The sequence below is a fragment of the Accipiter gentilis genome, chromosome 3 (assembly GCF_929443795.1).
Source record: "Accipiter gentilis chromosome 3, bAccGen1.1, whole genome shotgun sequence".
Lineage (NCBI taxonomy): Eukaryota > Metazoa > Chordata > Aves > Accipitriformes > Accipitridae > Astur > Astur gentilis.
In genome coordinates, this window is record NC_064882.1 from 30,196,051 (window position 1) to 30,219,560 (window position 23,510).

The 23,510-nt window shown below is 35.5% G+C and overlaps 1 protein-coding gene across 17 annotated transcripts in view; it reads right to left on the reverse strand.

Moving 5' to 3' along the window:
- Positions 1-405: 405 nt before the first annotated feature.
- SLIT2 (slit guidance ligand 2) overlaps positions 406-23,510 on the reverse strand; it is a 274,923-nt gene continuing 251,818 nt past the window's right edge. For 13 of the 17 annotated variants that reach the window (XM_049795113.1, XM_049795067.1, XM_049795103.1 and 10 more), the window contains 8 exons: positions 23,412-23,505; positions 21,357-21,494; positions 21,025-21,265; positions 20,558-20,688; positions 13,209-13,363; positions 7,839-8,127; positions 3,365-3,576; positions 406-2,279 (listed from right to left, as the gene is read on the reverse strand). In XM_049795113.1, coding sequence (XP_049651070.1) covers positions 2,038-2,279; positions 3,365-3,576; positions 7,839-8,127; positions 13,209-13,363; positions 20,558-20,688; positions 21,025-21,265; positions 21,357-21,494; positions 23,412-23,505 — 1,502 coding nt within the window. In that variant the 3' untranslated portion in view covers positions 406-2,037. Of the gene's footprint in view, positions 2,280-2,937; positions 3,027-3,364; positions 3,577-7,838; positions 8,128-11,141; positions 11,401-13,208; positions 13,364-20,557; positions 20,689-21,024; positions 21,266-21,356; positions 21,495-23,411; positions 23,506-23,510 lie in introns of those variants that run through there. The other 4 variants (XM_049795123.1, XM_049795089.1, XM_049795133.1 and 1 more) reach the window with 4 other exon arrangements.

A 23,510-nucleotide genomic window follows, 5' to 3' on the forward strand; every position in this document is an offset into this window, starting at 1 on the left:
AGTATCATCCCATCCAATTACTTAAGTTTGAAATACTTAGTCCAAGATTAGTGAAAATGAATCCCTCTGAAGAACCAAATTACTTGCTAAAACTAAATGCCAAATTGCCATTTGTATAAGCATTAAAATATTAGGATAGACTCAATTTGCCTTTTCATCTAGTGTCCTTTATTTAGAAGTCTTTTGTTAATTTTGGTATGTGTTCAGCTGTGTTTGTAATGTACCCACATTTTCAGATGTCACTGCCTGTAGGTGTAATAAACCCAAGTTAATTCCTTCTTCAGATTTTCAGCAATGAATACACTAGATCTAGGGTTGGGCTTTATTCTGTTTTTTACCAAATATTCTTTGCAACTACAGATGCTTAATTGAAGGCTGTCAGACAATTTAAACTTCTCAGAAGAATACAAATAAAAGCTGTTAATGAAGTAAATATCTGTTTAATTTACAAACATCAGTAGCATTACTGATATCAGTCCAAATAAGACAAAACACACTGCATTACACATGTACATCTAACTTTTTTGTAAAAAAAATAATAAAATAAAATTGAAAAACATCTGCATTTTTACAGGGTACCCTGGGTTTTACTGGAAGAAGAACACAACCCACTATTGATTACCAATTCTACATTATAATTTAGCAGCAACATGTTAACATGGGGAACATTAGGGCAGTAAAGTAGTTTTATTATTTGGGGAAAGTCACAGTTCTTGGTAGCACAGCCTTTTCTTCTTTTTTATAAAAAAGGTAAAGAGCTCCATGGGAATATTAATTTATAAAGATCTACCTTCTAATGTAATTTTCTACATGCCATCTTATTTTCTGTAAGTACTGCATATAGGGAAAATTAACTTCTCTACAATTGCCACCTAGTGTAAAGACATTTTCTGTCATACATTACGGGTTCTTGGAAGGTGTCCTGAATATCTGCTGTATGTGAAAACTGCAGATTGTCATCACTTTCAGATTCAGTGACACCAAGTGGTCAGATTCTAAGGAAAAGAAAAAGGGAAGGGGAAGGAGAGGAAAAAACAGACTGAAAACATTTACCCCAAGACGACATGCTACGTTAGTTCTATTGCAAAAAATCCTGATTTTTAAGTCCTTTAAAAAAAAATTACAAAAATACTGGGACAAATATAAATTAATATATATTAAAGCATTGAAAAACAGTAAAAGGGATGGCCTAAAAGGGTTAAGTACAATGTACTTTGATACAATAAATATTTCTCAATGAAACCGAATACTGTATAGAGTTGTTTAGAACTCATAGAAACAGAAATCCATATTATTACTAATTTATCCATCAATAATCTATTTTTATCATCCCCAAAACATTTATATTACAAAAATTAATACTGGAAAAGGGCAGATAAACACTTTTTTATGCTTCTTTTGCTAACATGCTGACATAAAAGTATACATCATCAGGAGATTTCAGGATTATAGTATATTCTCATATCTCCCATTTCCCATCCATTAAATGGGACCCCATCTTCTCAAGATGCTTAATAATTCCAAAAGATAAAATGTATTTCATACAATTGTTATTTCTGTATAATCTGATTCTTCCCACTCATAATGCTTCCTCATCCATAGGTAAGTGATCGGTATGGTCTGTCAAGACAATAAAATATACTGATACGAAAGTGAAAAAAACCAAGCCTCATGTTCTGGTCAATGTTTCATCTCTGAGCTGTTAAGTAGAAAGTCACATGTGTATATTGTCAGTGTATCTTCAGCGTGTTATAAAGAAGAATCCATGTTAAAAGCAGTTAAAGTTTCCCATCTCTGTTGCAATGATACCAGGTCTTTTTTTTTTTTTTCTTCAAAGCTCCTCTTGGTTATGAGAAGTCTCAGTTCAAGCACTTGAATCTTTTTTCAAATGAAGAAAAAGTCTTTATTCTCATAATAAAAATAAGTCTGTTCTGTATTTTACAATATATTTCAAATATTTCCACTATGAAGCATTAATTAGTCCGACACAGTCAATAAGTATACAACATTTTCAAAAGACAAGTGTGACAGGGACACTTAGGAGGGACAATTTGTACAGCCACACTTCACTACTTTTTCAACCTCGTCCACAAATGACGACCCGTCAGTGCATTCAAAAGAGTATTTCCGTCTCTTGCTCCTTAGTGGTCCACAGCACTGCCCGGTTGAACATCCTCCTTTACATTCTAGTCTCGATACCTTCTTGGTCGTCTGGCACGCAGCATACCCTTGCTGCTTTTGGTAGTAATCTCGGATTCGTTCCCCTCGACAAGAGATTTCTGTAGAAAACAACATTTAAAATAGGAGATACACTTTTGAAACGCAGGTCAAAGAATGGTTGACGCTGCTAAGGAAGATGCTGTGTTTCTACTTGCAGTTGGGATTGATATTTTAAAGTTTGACTCAGACTGTATATTGGCAACTAGTGGTTCTACCAAACATAATTTGATTAATGCTGAGTTTTATTTCCTATACCTCCTATTTTCAGTAAAGCTTATATTATGTATATGTAAACCATAAATACAAAGCTATTACAATGACAAGAAAATTGGAAGCTTAAATCTTTTCCTCTTTTATAAAAATACACATCTTCTGTTCCTACATTGCTTGCAGCTGGTTCTATTTACCGTAGGGAAATGTTTCAGAGAGAGCATGCAATTTAATTTATTAGACCTGGAGTTTAATATTATTCAAACTGTTATTTAATACAAGTTACATTCCACTAACTTCATAAATTACTGAGGTATAAAACCAGCTAAAAATGAGACATCTGTTAAAAGTTCTACAACCATATTCTTCTATTCTATTCACATCTATGTAGAATACAAAATAAATGCCATCTGGGGTAAAGGAAAGAGAGGGAGAGGGAGAACTTTGATAGACAAAGGAAAAAGAAAAAGGTAGGGGGAAAAGTCATCCTGTTTTCATCCATCTCACCTGCATAATTCGCTGTGATAAATCAGTTGAAGCTGAGAGGTCAAAAGTAGAGTTTGTGATAAAACTAGGAGCAGAATCATTGGATTTGGCTTCTCAGTTGCAGAAGGCAGAGAAACAATAAATACAGAAAGATACAGCAGGTAAAAGGTAATAGTTAAATATAGTAAAAATGTATTTCTGAATAAAGGCAAAAAAAGAGAAATGTTTTCACAGAGAAACATTTGATGAAAAAATCCTCAAAATGTAAACGAATTAATGGGAAAAGTTTGATTTTTCTCTCACCGAGATCAATTCGTATGGTAAAAAAAAAAAGCAACAAATGTGTGTATTGTGGGAAAAAAAAGTTGGTAATGTTTTTGGCTGTTTATGTTTTAATAAAAAAGCCTCTTTTTTACGAGGAAAACAACATGATTTTAAATTTTTTTACCTTTATCACAGCTGTCCCCCGTGTATCCGGTGCTGCATTCGCAATATGGTTTCCCAAGTCCTGAAAGCCTGCATTTGCCATGTTTACACCTGATGGATTGGCAGGGGTTAAACAGCATTTCCTCTTCATCACAGAGGACTCCCCCATGTCCCTGCAGGCATTTACAACTGTATGAAAACGCATTGATCGGCAAGCAGGTACCATGCACACATCTACAGGGGAAACAAGCCCAAGAGAATAAAAATAAATTATTCATCAAAGTTCAGGCTAAGCAACATTAACTACAGATACTTTGGACTGTACTTCAGAAGAAATTGCTTTTGTTTCTAATGGACTTTTTCAGTGAGATGCAGTGAAGTGGTTTATAATTGGTATGCAGGTTTACATGAAACAAGCTGCAGTACAGAACTCTTTCTCACCAGAAAACAGCCACTGTAGATGTGTTATGGAAGACTTTTACAGGCCACAGTTATTAAAACCAACATTTCCTGTCTACCTAAATTTTCAGCATGCTTTTGAGAAGAACACAGCAAAATCAAGCCCAAACGTAATCCACTAGAATTAAGTAGAGAAAAAGGATACTCACCTGAAATTCTGATTGTCGTATCATTTAAAAACCCCCCACATTGTCACTCATGAACTATGGGGCTCCCAGCACAAAGATAGGTCAGGCATTTCCTATCTGAATCTCTTCTGACCCAAGCAGTGGCAGTTTCAAAGCGGAACACGTGCTCCCCTTTCAAATATATTAGTCTGCACTGCCAACTGCCAGTAGCGCGGTCGTATAATGTGTGAGGCAGGTCTTTACTTCACTGAAAGCCAACAGCACTCATCTAGTACTTACACAGAAACTCACACCAGATGAGGTTGCATATTATTACATCTCACCCAAGTGATTAAACTAGCTACTCTCTCAGTTGAGCTTTGGTAAACATTCGTGTCAGGCTCCAATCTTGTTGTTAGACAAAAAAGGCTGCGAGTTAAGCTCCATCTACTAAGTTCTGATACACAGTAGTATGGGAACACATAGCGGGTCTTCCCTTGAGAGACAGGTGGTGTTTCCCAAAAGGAGGATGTTTAATTACCTGTTCCTAGGTGTCAGCTGAAGATTAGGGGAGTTCATCTTCTGAAAACATCACCAATGACTTGGAATAAAATCACTTCTTTTGTTCATTTGGTGGCACAGGGTCAATAACTTTCTACCTATAAATAATGTTATTTTCTTTATCTGTTGTCTTGATACACAAGTTTTCTATCTACATACTGTTTCCTAGGGAGACCACAGTGAAGATTCCTCTGTAGGGAGGAATGCAATCCTGGTATTCAAGGTGACAGTCGCCCTCCCTAATGTTTCTCCTCTCTAATGTTTTTCCTCTCTGTATTGCAAGATCCCTGAGGCCACAACCTCCTTAGTAGGTCGTGGCAGCCACCTAAATAAATATATAAATAAATAAATAAATGAAAAGTTTTAGATTAAAAAAAAATAAATCCCATTCGATGTAAAATAAAATCCTTTGTTTCAATTTGAAGATGGCAAAAATTCATATAAAATTGCATTTTGTAGTAAAAGAAAAGGTCTGTTAAGAACAACATCTCATTTTGAAATTTTTTAGATAACAGTCTGTATTTCTGGAAACTTTTTGCTTTGTACTCTACTCTTTCAGTACAGTAAGAAATTTGGTAAAATTGAAAAGAATGCACAACACTTTTTAACTTTGACAAACTTGCATTAACTATTAAAACTGTTTCAGTTTATAAACATCAACAAGTTCCACTCATCAGTGAAATCTACATTACAATTCTCCATCTGTACCATTAATTCTGTGCAAGTCAGTCCCATCACAGGATATTTAAATGGAACGCACAACACATAGCCTCCATTCACACACCCAGTTTGGGATTAAATACTGCAAATATAAAACTTAACTAATAGCTTAAGCACCTCCAACTTCCCTATTATACAAGAGTCTGTACTTTTGAAGCAACTATGTTCCCTAGAAAATTCCAAATTGTTCCTGTGGTTGAAGTCTGATATTCCAAGACTGTTAGATTAAGGAACTCAAAATTGAAGGCTTAGACAGTATCAGAGGGCAGATAGCTTTTGTTTAGTTTTCATTATGTTCAGCATTTGATCTGTTCACCATTTACAAAACAGCCGCTTTTAGGACATCTGATCTATGAAGTTACACAGGTGATACTGACATCTTGTCATATTCTATACAGGCTGGTTTAGATATCAAAGCAATCTGTGTCAGGATCTTTGGTTAAGTTCTGCTTGACTTAGAAGATGATTAAACCTTAGCTAATGCCAACTCTCATACTTTTGCTTCCACCTGTTCTTTGAAGCCCTAAATTTCATCTTCAGACTGTACTGAAAGGAACATCAAGCTAAGTGCAAACTCTTGGGCACAGTTTCATCTTATCTAATTTTAGGTACCTATATCAGACACTGAAGTTAGATGTGTAATTGCCATAAGCTCTGCAGTCATGGAGAAAAAAAACCTTATCCAGAAAGTGATTAGACCACTTGAGGTCTAATTTACTCTTTAGAAATGTGTTATTCCTTTACTGACTACAGAGCAAACTTTGGTCACTATGCTCCTAAGTCAAGCGCCTAGATTTAGGTAAAATAAATCTAAGCTTTAAGCCTTTTCATGGTGTGCAGGGTTCTCTAAAAGATCCCCTACATTTTCAAAACAGAGATCACAGTGACAAGTCTGTTTCTCAGATAAGGTGGAATGTTATACTGTATTAGATGGACAAAATGTATCTGTTCAATAGACAGGATTTAGAGATGAATCAAGAAATACAGAATCAAAATCCCCAGGAACTAAAGAACAACAAACCCCTCCTTCACTCCAAATAAACAATTTTGTTTTAGCTTTCTCTCCTAAAAGCTTACAGCACTGTATATAGCTGAAACAAAACAAACACTTTCAAGAGCTAACAAAATATTAATGTTGTGCTCACTTAATTCCATCTTTGATGCTGCCTCTATCTGATACTTGCCAGGTTTTGTAATTTACTGCAAAAAGCACTCAGTTTGTGTGCCGATGTGTATAATTATAAGAACCTATATAGAATCTAATTTTTCAAGGACAGCTGAAAGAAATTCTTTGGCTTTTCTTATTATAGCACTTGGTGGTTACAGTTCCATGTTATTTTTGACTCCTAAAGTATAAAATGGGTGTGATAGACATCACATTTGTGTTTTTTAACCTGCTGTGACTTCCTTTCTTTATCTCTTAAGTTACTGTGAAAGAGGAAAGGGTAAGAAAAAGACCCATAAACAATCAAATGCTATGATATGCCTCAAAAATTCACTGCTGTAGCTTTGGGAAGAGTTCAAAACCTAATAGTACTGAAAGAGGCCGTAACCAATGTAAACAATGCTGACTGCATTATAAAGCATGCTAACTGGTGTGTAAAGCTTTAAAGGGTCAGACTTGCCACACACACTATGTGAAAAGATCACTTAAACATCATTTTATATGGAAGTTGGAAAATCTTCTTATTAGAATCTTTTAGCATACTTAAGGCCACTGGTCCTCAAAAGTCAAAAGTTATATAGGCCAGAGCACTGAAAAAGCAGCAGCCAAAAGATCCGAGTAGGCTTAATTTACTCTACAAAAAAAAAAAAAAAGGGAAGAAAAAAAGATGTTTGCGAAGCTGTAGTAAGGACAGTGGTAAGGGCAAACAGAATGACATCTGGTTGCCCATGACCAATAAATCCTGAAGAACTTCAAACTTCTTAAGTTTCTGATCTTCTTGTGCTGGGAGACCATGAGCCAAAAAATTGAATGTATCTCTATAGTAAATGTAAAAGATGAATATGCATAGATATCAATACTCCAATACTCTCACATACACATATAAACATCTTTTGGTCACCCGCTACACATGTATATACACAACCCTCTCTATAAACATACATAAAATGTCTAACCTAAAATGTTCTAGTCAAATCAGCAAAAAGAATTAGCACACATGGACTAAACAGAAGTTTGCCATAAAGGTAGAAATCTTTTTTCCTGCTAAAACCTGGGGTACTGTGAAAATATAAAAATATTAGATATATCTATTGTATCAAGTTTTTAAAAAACATTGGAGAATAATAATAATAATTGTATTTCCTCATTCTGTACAGTTATAAATAAGCAAATAGATATTTTTTTTCCATTTGCAATTTCTTCTAAATGATTTTTGTACCAAGTGTCATACTAACACTTGCATCAGCACTTCCCAGGTTTTAGGCAGCACTTCAGTGAGATGTGATTGTGCTCCCCTAAACTGGGGACTTTTCCTCATTAAGTTTATAGAAAGAATATACTATAACCTGGACACTGTTTTCACTTTTACATGCCCAGGGTATTTTGTTTCTTGCTGAAAAAAGTGTGAACTTTTATGAAATAAATACACGACAGGAGACTTATATGCATATTATACTACTGGTCTGTCTTGAGGAAGGACATACTTATTTCCAAGACATGGGTCATTAGTTTGTTGATCACAGAGGGGTCCAGTCCATCCTCCTTCACACTCACAGGAAAAGCCTGACTGGCTGGTAGCATGGCATGTTCCATGCACACAAACTTTCTTATGACAGGGCTCGCAACCTGGCAGAATTCCCACTTGCAGTGGCACATTTCTGAAGTCCTGGAGTTCGCTGTTGATATATAGATTACGGATGCAACCATGGAAGCTGGTGCCATTCTGTCCTGGAGACTGGCGTAAAGCTGCTATGTTATTTTTCACAGGCATGCCTAGGAAATTAATAATAGCAAATAATCAATGTAATCTTTGGTACAATTTTCTGTACAACTTTCTTTATTTTTTAAACATTTTAAAAGAAATATTTTTTCCTAATTAATTATTCTTAGATATTCAGTCTAAACCCATGGGCAATGATCTAGTATTTGGAAATTGTCCTCGAAATTATCAAGCATGCATGTAAGCCAGCTCCAAACCTGTAGGTCTCTAGGTCCAACTCAAGAGATGTGTATAGGACTTCATACCGGAAGCTCACAACTGTCAAAAGGTTCAGATACGTGCCTGTTTTTGACCTAGTGCAATTAAATCCAGAATAGTACATAGTTTCTGAATCTTGGAAAACCAAAAGTGGTTGAAATTTAGCAGCTGATACATGACTTTTTGTAAGCTGCTAAGACACTCAAATCTAGAAGACTTTAGTAGTACCAGCTCATCAATTTGGAGCTGGCGTACACATTTCAAATGTGGAATTTTGCTAGTGAAAATTCTTGGAAAGAAAAGCTCAACAGGATGAGGTTCCATTACTTTCAAAAATATTTTTGTTTAGCCTGTCTCAAAAACAGATTAATAAAAAAGCCACTCATAGTTTGCCATTACAGTTTAAAACAAAGATAGTAAGTAATAACAATAATTCAACATCAAAATACTTATGTGTAGATGTCTAGATAGTGCAAATGCTCCTGATGTTGACCATTTTCAGAACAATTCTTCTGTTGTAGTCTATAATTGTTAGAAGTGTAATTAGAGCAGTAGGTATATGATGCAGTTATCCTGTTGTGATCAATTAATCATTTAAGACTAATTCAGATGGAACATTACTATTAAACATTGTTTCCTTGTAAAAATGAAGTTTCTTTTATTCCTACTCTCTCCTTTTTTTAAAAAAAACTTATTTCCAACATATTGGCCTCTATTAGTTAGTCCTTAAGATATTATATTCAAATAATGAATACACAAATGCCTAAACACCTCCTGAGACTGGTAATTAAAGCAAATCAAAGTGTACTGAGCATTAGAAAAGTATGTGTACCTGAAAATAAATATGCTAATTAGCTGCACAGGTTTACTCCTACGCAAAATTAACAATTTTCATTCTGGTACTTAGTTAGATAACAACCACAGAAAGAGGTAATGTTTCGCATAGTTGCTCCTTAACCATGTAAACTGATACTTCTAATGGTTTTATAGTCACTCTGAACAGTTAAGAGTAATGCAGAAGTGCTATGCAACCTAATGAAGTAGACCTGCCTTTCATTTAGAGGTTATTGTAATTCCATTTGTGCTAAACTTCAGTGATTATAGAAACAAACAATATTGCATCCATACTGCTGAAAAGCCCAATCTTCTTTGATCTTATCAGTTAAGTAAAATAGGCTGGGAGTATTATATTAAAGGACTCAGACTGCAAACAATCATTAGTTTCCATTTCTTCAAAACTATTTGCCATATTCTCAAAATCCAGGGACAAGGCAGAGCCATCAAGTCCCCTTCATCCTGATGTCTCTCCTGAAAGCAGCTATCAGCAAATGTTTAGGCATATGGCTTGAGGTATCTAATAAGAGGATAGATGCACTGAATTTATGCATTGTAAAAATAAAAGCTGCATAATTCTAAGTAAGCCAATGCAATGCTGAACTTTTAAGTGTCAGGAAATTTAGATATGATTTCTGGGAACCATATAAGCATGTATGACACCAGATAATTGAGGTATGTCACATGTGATTGGAAGACATTTGGAAACACAATGCAATCATATACACAAGCTTTTAGCCTATATATGTTTTGCTGCTTCTAGCAAGTTACCAAGTGTTAGAAGGCCAAAGTGTGTGCAAAAGCTGGTTATAATCTTTAGCAATATTTCTTAGATAATTTTTAGATAAAGGTTCTTTATCAGTTAGAAAAGAACTGCCATAGAGATGATGCAGACAAATATTTCACCTCTATTTTCAGAAAGGTAAGGAAGCAGTTCCGGTTCCCCTTTAAGGTTTTGGTCACTGAACATCACTACAGGTAAATTACCAAATTACTGCTCGAGGAGGCAAATGGTAAAACCCCTATTAAATAACAGTCATACAATTACACTGTCAAAAGGAGTATCTCATTCTAGAACCTGCTAGAACAGAGCAGGCACAAGTGAAAAGCAGCTGATGCCATACTTGTCTCAGAAATAGGAACTTCCGTGAAACAAGGTGACACTCTCAACTAGTAAAATATGCTCTAATTTCTGAGAGAAGAATGGGAAGTATCAGTGAAGTCTGTGACCCCTTTGAAGAGTTTTTGAGAAGAAACAGATTGTCCCTTAAGATTTCTTGCAAAAAGCCATGTGATTTACTGAAATCTGTTATAGAAAGACCAAAAAAATATTTAGCATGTGTATTCTGACCACACAAGACAGCCATACAGTTGGAGAAAGGTAAAAAATGAATATAAATCGGTTAGCCCACTTTCTGTAAAAATAAAGTTAAATTACCCCTTCCAAACCAACCCAAATTTTGTGACCTAAGAATAACTTTGTGACAAAAAAAAGGAGGGAGGGGGGGATGAGAGAGGGGGGAAGAGGGGGCAGGAAGAGGCAGGGGGGGAGAAAGAGAGCACGCACCATACAAGGGCTTGCTGTCAAGTCTGAATTTCATCCTGCCAGCTGAGGTGATGCTTACCAGAAATGCCATTTTAGCAGGAAGGTGATAAGAGTAAGTGTAAGCTACATGATGATATAGGTGTCAAACTAAGACTTTGGCAAAGATAAAAATACTGCATAAAATCCTAGTGAGAATTTGAGTTCTTAACTGATGGAAATGTGTGATCAAATTCTCTAAAAATTCTAGATATAGTTGAATAAGAAAAAATTGAATGACTCTCAAAAAGGTGGGTAATATAAAGATACAAGAGTGGAAGTTAACTGTCTCAAGAATTTTAAAGATCATAAATAAACATAGATAAAGAACAGAAAAGTTTAAGAGCTGAATATCAACCTACTGGGCTTTTTTTGCTTTATTTTGTAATAATGTGCTTCTGATAATGGTTTTCATTCTGTTTTGGACCAACATTTTCTATGACAGTGGAAATAATTGTCTGCTTGGAGCCTGAATGTGAAGAACAGAATAGAAGGAACACGACATCTCTAAAGAATATGTACTAAGATTAAAAAGACTCCTTCTCTTAGGAATCAAACCATTGAAGGAAAAGATTATTTCCAAAAATTATTTCTTCTGACACTTCAGAATGATGATGCAGATTAGTATCATTCTTCAAGTGGAGACACAGATCTGCAAGGTGAAGAAGCAAGGAGAACCATATGTCACAAATCAACAAGTAAGTGTTAGCACTGCACAGAATAAATGTTTATAGTTGGCAGCCTAGCCTCATTTCATCAAAAGGTGCCCATAACAGACAGGGGGACCATTCTGCACTAAGCTTGGTTTTCAAGAAGTAGTAAAATCGGTCTTAGCAGTCATTAAATAACAAACTGATGTTGACAATACAAGTAAGCAAGCACACAGTGTCTTACTAGAATCTAGGACCATCTCTCCTTCCAAAAAATGTGGCATAGGACACTATGTAAACAACAGAAGTGATACACATGAAAAAATGCAGATGTGCTTCGACAAGGCAATCCTCCTTTGAAGATTCATGACATGAAGCAATTTTAAAGGCGGCTCATACATTTGATAATTTTAATTCTTCTCTCTGACGGTATGGGGACTGATGACTAATGTTGAATTCTATCTTGTACTTCTTCCCATCTTAGATGGAAGGAGGCAATGATAAAATCTGAAAAGATTTGACAAAAAAGCTGAAGTGTTTCAAGGGAAGAATGGGGATTTTCAGAGACAAAAGTCAACTTTTCCCTCATCACTTGTAACTGAGGCACTTGTTATACCAGTTTTATAGGAGAAATAGACTATTCTTGATGGGTATCAAAGCAGCTTCCTGTTTTTCTCTTCCATTAGAGAGAAATCTAAGCAACTACTCTGAGCTTTTCAGTATATTTAGAAAGAGGATAAATATCACCTTTTCTAGAGAAAATAGGCATCTCATGAATGTACTACTGGTAGCAGATTTTTTTGCAAGGAGGCAAGATGCTCAAGTCTAAAATCTTATTCTCAGTCACAAAACAGTTCTTAAGAATCAGAAAAAAAGAAAAAAGAAAGTAGGTATTCTTTTTACAGAAAGAACATCAGAAGGAGACTCCTTAAAAGTCTCCTATAAGAGTGTAAGGTTAAACTAAGTAGAAGATGAAGACTGGTAGAAGATCATCAGTATTTAAAAACCATGCTGAATCTCTGATGACTAAGAACTTAGACTTGCTACTGAGGACAGTAAGAAGGCATAAAGTGGTGGCTGAAGTTTCTGACTCTTTTACCTACATTATGCAGGCTCATCAGAAATTTAACAGAAACTGCTGGTTAAAACAATGAGCTTAAATCCATAGTTCTACAGAGTAAATTGTGGCAAATGATCAAAAATGTTTCAAATAGTTTATCTCCACAATCACCTACTACCAGTTTTAGTGAAACAAACAATTCTTTCTTCTCAAAACAAAACCAAACAACAACAAAACCTGCCACACTGAGGCAACTGTCCAGTTCGTTCCCTTCTTACCTAATGTCCTAACTCCTATAAGCCCTAAGCAATAAGATCTCCAGACATAAATTATACTTCATGGCTTTATACCTTGCTATCATTTCCTGCAGATACCTGTACAGTGAATAAAAATGTAAAACATGACCGAAACAAGATGCTACCATTCTACGCTTTCTGAATAGGCATTACTGAATCGTCAGGTAGCTGAACAACGTTAAACACACTTCTTCGGTATAACAAAAAGCTACATAACAGTAGAAAATTACAGAATTTTACAGTGGGTATCAAATATCCATAGTGATAAAAAAGCAACAGGTGCAGTTTGAGGACATACTATCTGTTAAAATTGAAAGTATTGATATTAACTGCTGAAGTTTCATCTTAAGGTGTTATCTCAATGAATGAGTCTCTTACCATGTGTTTATTAATGCATCTTACCAGAGTAAATTAACTAGGATACCATTAGTAAGAAGCAGTAAGATCCTCTTACCTCCTACATACAGTGGAGAATCAAAATTCAGAGTGGATTGCTTGGACAAATTGGTGATTATCTTGGGGCTTCCTCCATCAATAGATAAAGACAGAATCTGATCCATAGCTAGCAGCTCCACAATGTGGAAATTGCCATCATTAATAGTTTCCACACTGCAAAATAAACATTAATATTAATTTTAAACAGTGATGGCCTGGTTAGAACAGTTTTTGATCTTCTTCCCCTTTAAGAGTTAATACAGCTTCAGAACAGAACTTCTCCAGGAGTGCAGTCTTGTGAAAACTAGATTTTTAAGCAAGGACATGCATGTATGCTTAAGAGCTAACACAACATAATACAATAACCCTTCAAAAACACTCCATTAATAATATATATTGTAAATTAATAGCCCTTTTCCATTCAGAGTTATTCCTGTCCTCATCAAATGATGAACTGTGTAAACATAGATGATATTCTAAACACTAGCTTTAATACATTTGCTAGGCAGGAAGCTGAACACACAAAAAAATTGGAGTTCTTCTGCAACAATGATCAGAGGGCTGGAACACCTCTTCTGTGAAGACAGGCTGAGACACTTGGGGTTGTTTACCCTGGAGAAGAGAAGGCTCTGGGGAGACAGCCTTTCAATATTTAAAGGGGGCTCATAAGAAAGATGGAGAGAGACTTTTTACCTGGGCCTGTAGTGATAGGACAAGAGGTAACTGTTTTAAACTAAAAGAGGGTAGATTTAGATTAGATAGAATCTATAAAGTAAAAGAAGATGACATAAAGAAGTTCTTTAATATGAGGGTGGTGAAACACTGGGACAGGTAGCCAGAGAAGCTGTGGATGCCCCATCCCTGGAAGTGTTCAAGGCCAGGTTGGATAGGGCTTTGCACAACCTGGTCTAGTGGAAGATGTCTGTGCCCACAGCATGGGGGTGGAACTAGATCGTCATTAAAGATCCCTTCCAACCTAAACCATTCCATGAATCGAATGTTATTTCAAGATCTTAGTTGTGCGCATGCATGTGTGTGTATCCTACATGTTGCATAGTATTGGGTTTATGTATTTTGCAAGTATGAAGGCCTTAGTTGACTCCAGTGATATACAAACCTACTATTTCATGGAATACAGAACTGCATCTAACCTTAGTTCTGCCAGACAAAATCACATCACTGGTCCAGACAGCTGCACTGATGCTAGCAATGAAGTAATTTGTTTTCTTTATTAGGCATGGTTATTTCTGTGTGTACAGCTTCTAGCTAATGCAGTGAATACTGTATTCATTTTTTTTTTTTCTTGCCTACATATACCATTTCCTCCTGATATGAAGACATGATATCCTCCACTAGTAGGAGAATGCCCAAAGGCTGTCATGCAGAAAAGGCTTGTTTCAAGCATGGTGCTTATGCTGCGTAAGGACAAGCCTACACATGTTACTAGGTACCAGAAATGGCTGCCTACGCTTACCAGCCTCAATATCTACACAGCAAATGTTTAAGTGCAGGGTAACTACTCTGCACTTGAACAGAGTTTAAGTACATCAGAGAAGGAAGAATGTTATTACTCAATTCTGGGACTGAATATATTACTGTTCTTACATTACTTTAACCCATTTTCCACTGGAGAATTAAGAGCTGATTGTATGGCTGCATAGGAGTTATGACAATGAGCTGTAGTCCAGAGACCAGACATTATAACCATTCCCATGAGAGCCTTTATTTGCTTCAGGGCACCATCAAATAAGTGAGCTTAAGCCTTTGAAAAAAGTTATTTAAATGAACCAATTGTATGATAGCTTGAGATGGACTGAACAGTCACATAGTCAGTTAGCTCTTCTCATTAGGAAAGCAGTATAGCTGAAAGGGATTAGCTTCCTAAATCTCAAGGCAAAAATCAACCAAAATACCTTATAACATCCTTAGTGATGTTTTAATTAACCTAACTGCTTTTGTCCTGGAACAGATCAGAAGCACTCACATGGTCGTTTACAGCTGTGACACATTAAATAGCTTCTTAGCGATTTATTACCAACTCTTAACTCTGTGGACTGGGTCAGCTCAATATGGATAAAAGATTTGCATGGTAGCATGCATGCTTTACATAAACTCAGCTCTATGTGTAAATGCAAACACACAACAGAGCAGACACTAGCAGAATAAACACTTTTTGGGAGTGGGCAGGAGGGGGACTGCCAGGTTCCATGGGGGGGAAGGAAAAGGTCAGGGTTCATCATTCCTAAACAGTACGGTCTATTCAAGGTATTGAGGTTTGTTTGCTGTGATCAAGGAGTAAGAAAAGTGCCAGGATTAATTTATTTAACACATGGCAATGAGTCCAGGAAAAAAGTTGTGCTAAGAAATCAAAATGCATGTGACTTCTTAAGTAAACAAGAAACCTTAATATAATGTTCTTGTTCCAAGGAAATTTATGTTATTTTACAACTTACCAACCCTTCACACAATAGTATTTAAAAGGATGAGAGCAACACAGAACATGCATTTTTATAGCAAGAGGTCATTCCAGGGATTTATAGAACATTATGTGTAAAGGGAATGTGTCTCTGTTAAGAATGATTATTAAAAGCTTCTAGTTCAAACTGTTTTACTGGTAAAAATTTACTGCAGAAAGAGGAGCCCTCCTAGCTAAGGGTGGTTTAAATTAAAGGGGAAATAAACACAAGGCATATCTGTGCAATATTTCCCGCCAATGCACTTCTAGCCCATTTCCCATTGGAGAAATGAGAGCCGAATGCATAGATCCTAATGAAAAGCTATAAGAAAAACTGATTTAAAGCTTCTGGAACTCTGTAGAATAATGATTTGGGAAGAATATTCCCATATTTCCAATGAATATATGATGAAAACTAGTTTAAAGAATGAAAAGTTTTGGGATTTTTTTTTTGTGTAAAAAACATTTAACTTTTAAAAATGGACGTCCAGACAGAACAAAATGCAAGTGGATCAACTTTTCCCAAATAACCACCACCAATGAATTAATTTTCTTTATTGGTCTTGGCACTGCCATATCTCATCTTATTACTCAGATTGACTGATGAGTACTTTTGGGATGATGGCTCTTTCTGCAGTCAATTCCCATTGGTAAAGTAGTTCTCATTCATTCTGCACAGCTAGACTGCTGTTATTGCTGATTCTCCATATTTATCATGATTAAATCATCTGTTTGTAACTTTGTTTTGTTGCTACTGCAAGCACCTCTGTAGGCTTTATAGGTTCCATTTGACTCCTTTTCAACACACCATTTCTTGACTGCCATTTATATTATAAATCTTCCTTTTCAATCACTCTATTGGCTGTTTTTTTTTTTATTTTGGCCTTTGTTACAGGCATCTCATCATTGTACGACTTGTCTTACTCTTTTTTCTATACTATCCATGAAACTTCACTTACTTAACGAATTCTGTTAAATAACTCTTTTGATGAACTTCTCAGTTTTTGTAATTTCCTTTCTGTCCTTCTCAGTGTAGGCAACTTACCATCTTAGTTTGCAAACTGTCTACACTGTTACCAAATTGTTCTTAAACCTCACTGTTCTTAAACTTTATGAGTTAAAATGCTCTTTTGTCTTCTTCATATCTCTCTGATAAAACATAATACGTTCACTTTTTTGCTTTTATAATTCATCACCTATTGGTACTGGATCTTGCTGGATGGAGTTAATATTCTTCATAATAGCCGATATGGTGCTGTGTTTTAGATTTGTGACCAAAACAATGCTGATAACACACTGATGTTTTAGCTATTTCTGAATAAAGTTTGCACAGTGTCAAGGCCTTCTCTATTTCTCACTCTGCCCCCCAGTGAATAGATTAGGGGTGCGCGTGAGGTTAGGAGGGGACTCAACCAGGCAGATGACCTGAACTAACCAAAGAGATACTCCATGCCATATAATGCCACGCTCAGCAATGAAATGGAGAGGAGGGGGTGGTTTAGGTAGGTTAGCTATCTTCTTCTTCTTGGGAACTGGCTAAGCATCGGTCTGCCCATGGGAGATGGTGAGTGATTGCAATTGCAGTACTTGTTTTGTTTTCTTTCTTTCCTTCTCCACTTTTCCTTTGGTTATTAAACTATTTTTATCTCAACCTATGATTTTTTTGACTTTTACTCTTCCTTTTCTCTTTCCCTGTCCCACTGGGGGTGAAAGGGGAGATGAGTGAGCAGCTGTGTGGTGCTTAGCTGCCTACCAGGATGAACGCACAACACTATTTCATAATATTACTTTAGCTATTTATAACTTTGGTAAACTTCAACTGTTTCTTCTAAAATTTTCCATACTGAATGGTGCCTGAAATGTTGGGTTTTTTTCCCAAACTGAAGGGAACGCACTCCTACCTCTTATGCTTCTATTAACCCTGCTTTGCAGGTCATGACATTTGGCAGTGGGCTGGCACCATGTCTATCCATTTGTCATCTTTCTGAAAATCCATTGAGGCAAGGTGTTAAAATCTTGACAACATCAAAGTCTGCAGAAACCGGAGGGCTAGAACCCCAGTTCTTTGTTCATGCTGGCTATATTTCATGACTGGCACCCTCCCTCCAGCTGTACTGCTGGGCTGCGGTAGTACTTGATGGATCTGGGCCTGCCAACCCATTCAAAGAGAAGGTATTGCCTTAGCTAGATCAAGGTTACAAGCACAAAGAAACTCTGTGGTTCTCATTCAGAAGAAGCAAAAATTAGGCCTATAGAGAAAGAAGAGAGAGAGGTAGGACTGGGCAAGAAATAGAATAAAGCAAGAATCAGAGTAATGGATGGTAGTGGATTGTAAGAAAAACAGGACTGGAAATTCAGTTAAGGAGGAGACTGAGAAGGATGAAATAGAGAAGAGGAAAAGTGAATCAGTAGGTTAATGTAGATTATATCTGTGAGCAGTTTTTAAGCAAAGACGATTAGATCTAGCTGGCTTAGAAAAAAATGAAGGGAGGGAAGGGAGGAAAGAAACCAAAGGGAGGGACTGAAAGAAGGACAGGAAACATGACAGGAGACAGCTTTAATAGATAACAAAGGCACAGAAAGACAACATGCAATGAAAGGGTGAAAAGAAGGTAAAGAGCTGAAAATGGGCAAGAAAAGTCGCAGAGATCCTAGGAAGGTAAAACAGTAAGAAATGGAAACAGGGATGGCTGGAAACAAAAGTTAGAAAAATAGGAATAGGTTGGAAAGGATGAAGGGACTAGAGTATAATGTGCAAAAGACCCTGTGCTACAACATACTCCTTTCTAGAACGTGAAATAGAAAAGAAATAATATCTAACTTGTACAGTGATCGCTAGATGTACAAATATATACACAAATGTGGAAATGTATATGTGGCTTCCAACATATGCACTTCCCTCAAGGGCAAAAGACTTCATTACAGTTGATCTCAGTACCACTGCACAACCATTTTCAAATATCTTCTAGAAACTCACCATCATGCTAATTTGAAATGAAAGGGAGGATAATAATAATAATATTAATAATAATAATAATACAAGTGTGTATCTGCTTCACTAAACAACCATGTCACCCTGTAACACTTCACTACATTTCCCATCCCTTTCTTCACTGTGCCTGCATTCTCCACTTGTCAAATAATTCAAAAGACCTGATCAACTATGTAGGGGAGATGCTTCTAATTGTTCTGTAAGACTAACCTAACTGGGACTGTTTGTTAATTGATTACTTTGTTATTAACCCCATCTACATTTATGGTTTTTAATTTTACTTGTGTAAGTATTGTTTTCCAATCTTCTTCTAGAAAACTAAAATGGACAAGTGTGAATTACCAGAGTTTATTATATTCCAGTAATACTGAAAAAAGTGTTAAATTGGTAAGTAGGAAATATATATGTTCTGAATGGGAAGAAGTATTCTCGATAGATTAAACAAATGGGAACAAAAATAACTTCAAGTTACATATGATCCTGATTTCTATTGCTTCCTATTCTCAGACAGCTCTACCTATCAAAATAAATATTAACAAAAATAATTAAACTCCTGACAAAACAATCTAAACTTCTTCATTAGCTCTATCCCAGATAGAAAAGAAAAATAATCTTATTTTGAATTGTAGTCATTGAGAAAAGTGAATGTTTCATGCAATTTTAAATTTGTGTTATATACTTCAATCTCCTGTAAAGTCAAATCCTATTTTTAGTGTATGAAAATTTATAGAATTAAAATAGATATACTGTTTCCACATGTTAAACCATTTCATGGAATTGTATAAAAACCTTATGAAATACATATTGCATCAGAAAATAAAAGCAACCTTAAGATGCTTATTGTAAAAGGCTGTGTTTTTACTAAACAACTTTATATTGTATTTTATAGGAATGATTTTTTTTATCTGTGGAATGCTTTTAGTAATCTACTAAACCCACAGTTCTCTTGGTGTTATTACCTAACAAAGTTTAGCATTGTTTCCCTGCTATATAAACTTAAGCTTTTGATTTTATATTGCCATTTCAGTACAATCATTTCTAAAAATCATTTTCAATGAAATGTCCCTCATAGAATGCAGAACAATGTCAGCTGCTACAAACTCCAGCAAATAAATATACACTAGATAAAATTCTACAACACAAAAGGTATAAATACAGCAAAAAGAAGATTCAAGGAAAACTCATTTAACACTTCCCCTTTACTTCTGAATGTTTTTGTAGCAACAATAGGGCAATCAAAGCCAAGAAGTGATGCCTGTTGTCTTTTTGCTCACTCTTGAAATGTCTTTCTGCAAATTCTTGAGAAGTTACATAAAACCTCCCTGGAAGCTCAGGTGATAATTTTTCAGAGAACCAGAGAAGTTTGACTTAAAGAAACCTGAAAAATTATGCTCCAGCAGCAGATTTGGATTCTGTCTCTTAATGACTTTGGAAGCAAAAACCATTTCTTTTTCAAGGGTAGTGCCTTTTTTTCAGAATCAAGTTTTTAGCTTTCTCTTAACTTGTCAGGGAAAAGTCCCACATTATATGACTGCCTAACACAGAAGAGAAGAGAAACTTCCATTTAATTTCTGCTTATTCAGTATAGTTCTTCACTTTACCCTGCACACTAGGAAATTATTCGGGAGTAACATAATGGAAAAAACTCCACTTCCACATGTGAGCTTTACACAAAGGTATAAGTATTCTGCTGAAAGCTAATCCTTACTTAGTTTTAATGCATCAAATAATATATTATCTTTCTGATGCATCTGCATTATGTTCCAAGCCAAATCATGTCTTTTGGCAATAGGTTTTACGTGTCTGACAATACATTCATTTGCATATATTTCTTTTAACCATCTATTAAAAAATGTTACTTTGATATAAGGAATTAATACATGTTTTGTTTCAGTTAGAAATTTGTTTTATCTGGGTTCACCTGTAAATAGCAGAGGCTGGATAAGATCCTGTGTCATAACTGACCCTCACTCTACCCCGGTACAGCTCTACCGCTATATGATCTTTATCGCCTTTGTAGAGCAGGATCCCACTGTCTTCATCTGTAGCAATCTAGTTAAAAGAAAGAAACACTTAGAAAGAACTAAAAATAAATATTAAATCAAAATGCTGTATTAAGTGAATCTCTGAATTTACTGCCATAGTGTATTACTTCACTATAAAATTCTTCCTTGAAGGACAACCTGATAAAATTCCTTCTCTTCCTATCAGTAAGGCCATCTACTTCAATATGAATATAGAGTTATTCCAGTGACTCTTCTAGATTTTTAGCTCAAACTGTGAAAAGCTCTTTAAGTGAGCCAATGACAACTTTGGCTAATTTTCCACACCTTAAAAAGTCATTTACACTCTTTTCCAGATCAGAATCTAGAACACAAGCAATCTTACCTGTAGAGTGATATTGGTTTGGGGGCGTATCTTAGCTGAAGGGATTTGTAGATAGGATTCTTTGTTGACAAAGTTTATACTGATCAGCTTTTCACATTTCTCACCCTGGTAGCCTGATAAACACTGACAGATTGGTTCACTCTCTTTTATGATACACTGGGCTCCATTTTGACATTCATAATTATCACAAGGGCTGGTGCGGGGTAGAACCATTGGTGGTGAAAACTCACAAAACAAGCCGCTAAATACAAACAGAAAAAATTAGTATTTCCAATAAAAAGCAACTTTGACAGAAGACATGTATGTTTGTACTGTCTTCAGATCTTTCTCACCTGTATCCTTCTGGGCAAATACATGTATATCCATTAACTGCATCAGTACACTGTGCTCCATTTTTACATTTGTTGTCCTGGCAGTCATCAAAGTCAATATCACAATGCTCACCTACATATCCAGGTGTGCAATCACATCTGTGAAACCGGAAAGAAAGTGGGGTAGCACAGTGCCCTTTAACAATACAGTGTGCTTATGGCAAAATTAAGGAACTACTGAATTGTTTAAAACTCAAGAAAAAGAATGCATTACTGTGACTTTGCGTGTAAAGACTATGTAGCATAATCATGATATTATATGGGGAATCTACATATGTAATGAATACAGGTTTGCTAGTTACATATGCTTACTCATCTGCCATTATATTGAAGAACTGTGGTTTAAATCTAGAGAGCTCTCATGAATCATTTTGACAGTTCTTGGAATTTATGAGTAATGCAGAACGTTACAGGATGTTGTAAGTGGCTGCGAACACTAAAAATAATCAATATGCTTAGTTGCTGAAACTGAGACAAATAATCCAAGGCTTGTATTATACGGATGGGTATTTTCTTTGTCAACTGAACAGCTATGAATGGACCAATGGTCCATTTATACAGTTTAGAGGTTATGCATAAATTTTTTCCCCTTGAAGTTCCACAAGCCTGATTTACTATAAATAGCGCCATGGTTAGTGAACTAACAGAAGTCTCAAAACACATCCTCTGTCCTCCATGAGCCCCCACTGAACTAGAAACAGCATATCCTCAAGACAGTATGTAACCTTTTCCTGGTTTTGTTTTTCCTTTTTTCCCCATGCAACTCTCATTGTTAATGCTAGGGTCATTTCTTCAGGGAATTCTCATATATTAGACTGAGTGAATGCCCAGAACTCTGTCAAAAATGAATGGAAAAATTACAAATTCATGCATCCACATGATTTTACTTTTTTTTTTTTTAAATTAAGATGTATGTAACTGATTTCATTAGATCCTGTGATTCCCTCCTTGGTGGTGTTTCTTTTAGTATCTAAAATTTGCTCTGAAGTGGCAAGAGTGATTTTAAATAGCTGTATAACTTTAAATTCAGTACTTCAATCAAATATGTCTCAATTTTTATTTACACATACACAACTAAGTGAAAAAACAATATAAAGCATGTTATTAAAAAGCTAAGTGAGATACCTTCTTGAAGTTACTGCATGTGCTATTTTCTGATTTAAAATCTCAGAAAGTAACATGGAAGATTAATGAACTAGGCAGCAAAGTATAAGATACCAAACTAGGTTTACTGAAGTGGCATGAAGAAAATAAACATAACACACAACAACTGAAATCCAACAAGTTTTCTATTTTCCAGTTGAAAACTATCAACTGAATTTCATGTTCATTTGAATATTTAATATATTTGAATATTTTCTGCCATATTTTAAATAAAAAGTAATTTCATAAGTAGTAGGAATGATAATAAATAATCTGCTTTTAGCACAACAGCATACTGTGCATAAAACAGGTGCTTATGACAACAATTGAAAGCTGCAGGTTTCCTGTATTTATTAACCTAAAGCCTATTAAAAACACTTTAAATTGTGCATACTAATTAATTATGATAAGGATATGGTATAATTAGAGATTAGTTTTCCTGGGGATGGACTTCTTTAGTTTATACCTTCCAGTGTGCCTTCCTAATAATCTCTTTCACAATTACTTCTCAGAAAGCAGTATAATTATTCCACTTCAATTAAATGCAATTATTTTCCTACTGTCCAAACTACTGAAAGGGTTTTGTATAGACTGTCACATAGACTAACTGCTCCACTCTGCATTTCTATTTAAAATCTGACTGGAATTAGAACTGTTAAGGATCAGTAAAAATTTAGTAAAACATATTTAAGATAATAATGTAGATCTAAATGAAAATAATGGCCTATTCTGCTGTAATGCTTGATAATAACTGAAATTAGTATTTTGAGAATAGAGCTTGCTTCCACTAAAAGAAAAGGAAAATAAGTTAAGCAGGCTAAAAAAAAAAAGAAATTTAGATTCAATTGGACTGTGACAATATTTTAGACTTACTTGTATCCTTTGGGTGTCAAGATACACTTTGAGTCATGCTGGCAAGGGTTCAGGTTTTGAGCACAGAAATCTAGTTTCTCCTCACAGAGCTCACCTGAA